This window comes from Amblyomma maculatum, chromosome 2 (assembly GCF_055883805.1).
Source record: "Amblyomma maculatum isolate TAMU_Amacu chromosome 2, ASM5588380v1, whole genome shotgun sequence".
In the NCBI taxonomy this organism is placed as follows: Eukaryota; Metazoa; Arthropoda; class Arachnida; order Ixodida; family Ixodidae; genus Amblyomma; species Amblyomma maculatum.
In genome coordinates this window covers 139,498,506-139,505,379 of record NC_139345.1, presented here as the reverse complement: position 1 = coordinate 139,505,379, position 6,874 = coordinate 139,498,506, and the positions used below count along the sequence as shown (strand labels likewise).

The following is a 6,874-nucleotide window of genomic DNA, read 5'->3' as shown; positions in this document are numbered from 1 at the left end:
GTAGGTCTGTGTGCCGACATCCAGTATGTGGCGCCATCTTTCGGCGTCAAGGGGAGTCTGGGCATACGTAGTGGAGCGCGCGGCGGGGGATCACGGTAAGCTAAAACTGTCTGTTACCTTGTACCGATGACTATCACTTCGTGGTGCTGACGGCAGTAGAGGCCGCGCGTTCTGTCATTCGTGTCAAGTCTGTGGGCGGCTGTACATAGAGTCTTCGTTAAATCATTCTCTAATCTCCAATGCTGTGATTACTAAAAAATTCAGACATTGGCGGCTCTGTTTAACTTTATGAACTGCATGTTATAACTTCCAGTCTTTGTCTTGATTTTGGGATTCCTAAAGGCCGAGCGCCCCGACACAGTCCCCGGTTTATATTTGTTTCTAGGTTTAGTTTGCTGTAGATCTTTTCCTGTCATACGAGTAAGCACGGTTCGTGAAGATTTTAATTGCCTTGGCAAATTGGTTTTATTTATTTATTAAGATACTATTCGTTATTTAGAGACGTTATACATAATGCATTAAGGGCAAGTCTTTTTTAGAGCACAATTTGCAAGCTGACTCCCACTTGAGAACCACGTTGTCTACTCACTTTCATTGGTTACAAGGAGAGATTCATTACCTACTTGTGATGCGTGTAGAGGATAATATCACAAGTAGTTTCTAATTAAAGAGTTTCTCAGACTACAACGAGGAGGTAACGGCAACCAAAAAGGTCTAAGAAAATATTAAAACTCAGCATGAAATTTTGAACGCTGTTCGCTTTAAGCACAGATGTCATTGGCACTACTAATCGTTAATGCACCTGGAAATAGACAAAAAATAAACCTTTATATTGAAAGGCAACGAGAGGGGTATTTGTTGTGAAAAATTGGAAGACGCTTAAGTTCGCCTTTTTTTTGCACAACGCGATAGCTTTAAAGCGGCCCGTTCGCTCTCCTTAAATCTCAATGCTTCGAAGACGATTGATGACGGTATAAGGCTTTTTCTCGGGTTGCGGCTCGCGTCATCTTTTTCAACTGTGCCATGAGATCAAAGTGATTTGCCAGTGAGCACCACGTCGCAAGTGAGCAAAGCAAAAATATTTTTTGCTGCTCATTCAACTATTACTTCCGTAATTATTTTCTTTTTAATGATGCACCTAAACTATAGGTGACAGCTAAATGGCCATGCATACTTTAGGTCCACCTTTATTTGGAGACAAGCAATGCGGTTCTATAGGGGGGGGGGGGGGGGGGCGTGCTCCCCTCGCACTGCGAAGAAACCGTGTCCGACCCCACGGGTTTCTTCAAATATTTTATTGTTTCTTTACTTTCACATTTTCGCGTTACAACCTCAACGTCGACAACGGCGTTTTTGCGGCATGGGGCCGCTAATGCTATCGCGTTAATGTGAACTAAACTTAACGGAGTGACAGTAAGGCCGAGCATTGCATTTCGCAGTCAGCCCATTGCACCTCCAATGAGTCCTATAGCCTGCTGGGTAATAAATGAGACGATGACACCCTTGGCGATGTTGGTAGCGACGCCGGAGATCTTGTCCCATAAGTACGGGTCGACCTGTTCTAGGTCCACGCCACTGGAGCGTAATTCCTCGATTTGTCGTAGCACTTCGCCGAGGGCGGCACGCTCTTCTTCTGTACCTGGAGCTCCCTCGTGCTGAAGCCATTCGCCCATGGTTTCTAGGGCACGGCCCACCTCAACTCTCACGTCCTTCACCTCATCGCCTGGAAAGACCATAGTCGAAACGAAAGCCGATTAGGGTTCGCACCTGCACACGTTGATATACTGGCCAACATTGACAATGATTAGAGCCTATGCTAACATAGTTTTCTCCTAGCAGAAGGGGATAAAGAACGTCGACGCGTGTAATCTTAAGCGTCAATATACGTCTCTGCTGTAGCCTGTGGATTTTCTAAGGCCTCTGCTTTAATGTACGTGCCACGTCGATTTTTGAATTTTCATGGTTTAAACCTCCTCCATGAATGTCTACTTGTAGTAGTAGTATGAAACATTTATTTGGGTTAAATGAATTATGGGTTAAGGGCCAGGTTGGTTGGGTCCTCAGCCCGGGACTCTGTTGGCTGAAGCCGCTGCTCGTCGCTCGTCAGCAAGGTCCTTTGTGCCGCAAGGTCGCAGCCGGACAGGGCCATCTCGCAATCCACCCACATTGGGTCTTCTTTGCAAGGTATGGCCTGGTTTTCTTGGCAAGCCCATACCATATGGAAAAGGTCAAGGTTTTGGCCGCAACATATGCATTCAGGTGCGAAGTACCCGGATTAATTTTGTACAGTCTAGCTTGGGTATGTAGGACAATGTTTGTAAACGCCTGAGGTCAGCCCTCTGATTTACACGAGTCTTTTAGCAGGTACTGGGAATTTTTGTCTCGCCAAGCGGACATGTTGCAGTATCTCGCGATAGGTTGTAAGGGGCTGGGGCTGGTTATGTAAGGGGGCTGATGAGGAATCCGCTGAGAGGAATGCTCGGTCTGCGTCGCGTGCACTCTCGTTTCCCTCTAATCCTTGATGACCAGGTACCCATATGCTTATAAGAAACTCCTTTTGCGCGACAGAAGCCAGATAACCGACGCGTTGTGTTATGTAATCTAGTTTGGTGTTCAGTGAAGGAGTCAGTTCCAGTTGCTGCTTTGAGAACTTTCGAGTGGCTGCTGATGCGAGTTTCGTCAAATTTGTCAGCATTTCGTAGGCCGTTGCTAGGAGGATGAGAAATATCTGACCCCGAAATAGCTTCAATATGGTATTATAGTTCCTTGTAAGCCACCGAACACTACGGCGCCAATAACCAGGTTCGTATTCGCATGAAAAATGTTGTAGGGACATATAAGCTCTGTTTTAAAAGTATGCTTATTTATTTGGGCCTCTGCTAGCTTCGGCTATTAGCCCAGCAGAATTTTGCCAATTTTTGTATTCGTTCGAAAAGTGAATAAATAAAACAAATTAAAAATAAATAATTATTTATACTTCAGAGACCCGCAAAAGCTCTGGGCCACACAAGCGCATAAAATAAACATACACTAATAATTAATCACTACAACGATACAACGCAAGCAGTAAAAACAAATACACTAAATGAACACAACGTTGCTCCTAAACCGAGTAAGGGTACGAACCTGCAATGTATACAGACCCAGAGCCATAGCATTTGTGAGCGCTAAAGTTTGAAACGTCACTCTCTTCAGTGTCCAGTCGTTATCGAAGATTGCATCTGCTCTAAAAAAGCACATGCTATCAAAACATTATACCTGCGCCAACTATTGAAATGTGCATACGAGGTATGTTGCAGTCACAATCAACTGTCTAGAAATATAGCATTTTTGTAGTATATCCGAAACTAGCCGTTAGCTAAGAATGTAGATGCCTGGATCAATATGAGTTCTATATATTTTTTATGACCAATAAAGCTTATGCTACTGTTGATTAATAATATAATAGAACACAAAAATAGAAAGTAAACATAAAAACACAAAAACCAGAATATGCAAACAATAGCTAACCAGGTGTAACTGAAACAGCGATAAATCAGAAAACAACCTTTTAATAGCTTCCCTGTCTCGGCACACTTCGCAGATCCTCGTTCACGTACACCACATTTGCTACAGTTCTAATCAGTAAGCTTTTATTCGCACCAGTGGTGTTGCTCATTCGTTCATTACCAAGCAGTCCTAAGACGCCAGATATATGAAAGAGCACACAATGTAGATATAAATTCTCGCTTTCATGAAGCCGTATGAACGTGCACGTGTGGCGTAAGAGCAGCGTGTGATGTATCAGACACGCTGCTCTTGGGCACCTTATGAACGATCAAGAAGCATAGTGAAAGCGCGGTTTTATGTCTATATCGGGTGAATTCACATAACTCGATAGCCTACGGCTGCCTACCACTGAGCATGTGAGGAATAATAGCGGAAGAAATGAAAGGATTAGTGATTAGCCAAGTGGCAACGTGCATGTACCCTAACGAGCCTTGGCGGTAAGGTAGCTGTGGGTGTCTTAATCACAGGGTTTAGGTGTAGGCCAACTTTTTCTTGGCATCGGCTACGTACATTAAGCACTCCGTAAGAACTCCGGCTGCCTGATTCTGCGCTGTTTTTTCCTTTTTCAGTCAAACTCTACATTAATTCGCCGACGCTCCCTCACTCATCCCTTCCTCACGCTCTCTCATGGGGAAAGACGTTTCGCAGTTTTTTTTTTTTTTTAACTTCCGGGGTTACCGTCTATTAATAATTGCAAAATGGGGCCATAACGTTATCAAGGCCCTACATATATAACGTAGATGGTGACCTATCTTGTAATGATTTCGGTAGAAGTTACTAAAGTCGATTTTGTCCAATGGACGAAAGCCGTAGCTGCCTTAGTTATGGCGGGTACCAAGCTCCGCCGTAAGAAATAGGCTAAAGAGAGAAGGATAGGAGGAAGAAACAACGAGACATCCTAGGGAATGAAGAATAATTTAGATCGCAAATGCGTCTTCGATATCCACTTACATCGCTAAATGTTTGGGTAACCTTTGCGTTTGGCGATTTTTTGTGCACAAACCGTTTTCTCAACTTAAACTGTAGATAAATTGTTTTAAATATAAACACCTCCATTTTATTAGCCTTTACACCAAGTGTCGACAAAGATTTTTTTTTATTTTGCAGCCAGAAGTTAGACAATGAAATTTAATTTGTGTTTTTAAACGATTGCGTCGTGGTGCGTCCTTATAAATATGATAATTTATTGCAAACTCACCACCGCAGTATGCAACGCAGAAGGCCACAAAAAGGAGGAGGCAGCGCATGTCGAGATTCAGGGAGCTTCAGTGGATCACCTGAAAAGTAGATGAGACCTTCTGGTTATTTATCTGACGTTATATTTTTACTGTATATAAACTGAAGCAGACATGGTAACCAGGAGTGAAACTTTAAACAATGTTATGCCTTGCAAAAATTTGTCAGAAAAGTTAGAAAAATTAACTACTCTCAAAAATGTCCGCTTCAGCCGCACACCGGTATTGAAAGAGCCCTTTACTGCTTGCCCACCTTGCAGAAACTTTTATAGGGGCCACAATGCGATAATCGCCCTTGAAGATATCTTTGTGGAGTAGCTTTATCGCGTGGCCATAACAGTTACTGGTGAGTGACTGTTGTAACTTTTCTCACGGATATACCTGATGACAGCCACCTGCTACAGGCTAGTATGAGTACACGCTGGACTCAGCAGAGTAAAATGTGATCACCAAAATACTCAACGCAAAGATTACCCCTTCATCGGTAAGAAACAGGTGACTGTATTTCATATAGGCCTGTGAGTTTGCTATATATGGCCCCATCTTACAGCCTGGTTCGCATGAGGGACAAATTGTTAACGCAACGAAATGCAATATGCGCCTTTTAGCAACTATTATGGTATAGTATAGTATAGTATAGTATAGTATAGTATAGTATAGTATAGTATAGTATAGAATAGCAGTAGTTGTTCTGAAATGTCAAGAGCTTCTTGTAGACATTTCCTGATGACGATTCAGAATCGGCGTCTTTGTTAGTGGAGTGAGATCATGAAAGGCAATGCATATGAGATTGCTCAAATCAAATGTTTCTTCCCATGTTGATAATATAGTAGAATGCAATGGAATATATAGTAGCTCAATAAAAGCTAATGAATAACCATGAATCATCCCTTTAATAGCAACCCGTATTTTGGCATGCACCCACATATCTTCAATGTAGAAAATAAGTAGACATATACGACTGCACCACATGATAAAGCAGCGCTGAATCATAACAGCTGTTTCAAATGCTAAAAATATATTCTAAAGGACGTTGAATTTGGAATCATAATATATAACGTTTCAACCATTCTTCAATAAAGGGTATTTCGAACGATATTCGCAAAAAGTGACAACTGAAAATATGGTATACAAAAGCTTAGCAATAATTAGCCCATTATTTAATTACAAGGCCATCTATAATTTACCCTTTCTTTGGAGCATGTTCAAAACCAAAACAGGATTGCGTCACAATATTAGACGTGTGCAAAGTAAGCAAAATAAAATTTAAAGATAGCGTTTGACATTGTGTTACCGATGCTGCCTCTATTAAAAAGCAGTATACCTCCAAACGAATAAAATAAAAACTAATCGACAACAAACGACCTGGACAAAAGCACGAAAAGTCACTTGGACAAAAATTTATAAATTACTGTCTGAAAGTGCGACAAAGAGTTAAATAGATGGCCAGTCACCAAGAATGAATTATAGATCGCATTACTCGTAAAGAAAACATTCGACGGAAATTAAACTGCTTCCGAAACGTCCGTATAAACTGACGCCAAAAAAAATGTACACATAATATTTAAAACCTTTTGTGCCGAAGCGATGGCCCTTAAGGAGCTTCAATTTAGAATATGGCTGGTATGAGGGAAAAGAAGTTTCCAAGATTCTTGTGCGGTTAATGCTACCCTAGGCGTCCCTATGTTTAATTGGGTGGTAGCAAGAAAAGTTTATTGCATCTGCAATGAATGCTTTTATTCCCCTCAAAAAAACTACGTCGAGTACCTAGTACCTAGTACCTGACCCCAGTGGCTTCGCTGCCGCCATTGCTCGTTTGACCAGCGCCTTTTGGGCTTTCAGGTAGGAACCAGCGGGTAGGGTCGCCTCCCAGACTGCCGAGAGGGGTTCTGGGAGACCAATTCATGTAGCTGTACATCTCGAGTTTATGGCGACATGATTCTGAAACATGTCGGATTTCCTTTCTCCTGCGGGTGGACTAGACGCTACCACGAAAACCCTGCGTCCGTTGTTGACAGACACCTTGACATGCAATGAAATGATTCCATTATGCCGACGTCAACAAGCTCTACTGAAATTGAAACCATTAT

At 42.3% G+C, this 6,874-nt stretch overlaps 1 protein-coding gene across 1 annotated transcript; it reads right to left on the bottom strand.

The window, feature by feature from the left end:
- Positions 1-1,280: 1,280 nt before the first annotated feature.
- LOC146200067 (uncharacterized) lies at positions 1,281-5,030 on the bottom strand. Its single transcript, XM_084592863.1, has 3 exons — positions 4,976-5,030; positions 4,748-4,826; positions 1,281-1,723 (listed from the first exon to the last, which is right to left on the bottom strand). The coding sequence occupies exons 2-3, from the start codon at positions 4,794-4,796 to the stop codon at positions 1,440-1,442; spliced, it is 333 nt and encodes a 110-aa protein (XP_084448989.1). The 5' UTR covers positions 4,797-4,826; positions 4,976-5,030; the 3' UTR covers positions 1,281-1,439.
- Between the last annotated feature and the right edge of the window lie 1,844 nt (positions 5,031-6,874).

Coding starts and splice junctions, on each gene's coding strand:
- LOC146200067 (XM_084592863.1), bottom strand. CDS start 4,796: ATGCGCTGCCTCCTCCTTTTTGTGGCCTTCTGCGTTGCATACTGCGGT. Junction 1,724..4,747: donor CTGCGTTGCATACTGCGGTG/GTGAGTTTGCAA, acceptor TGGTCTTTCCAG/GCGATGAGGTGAAGGACGTG.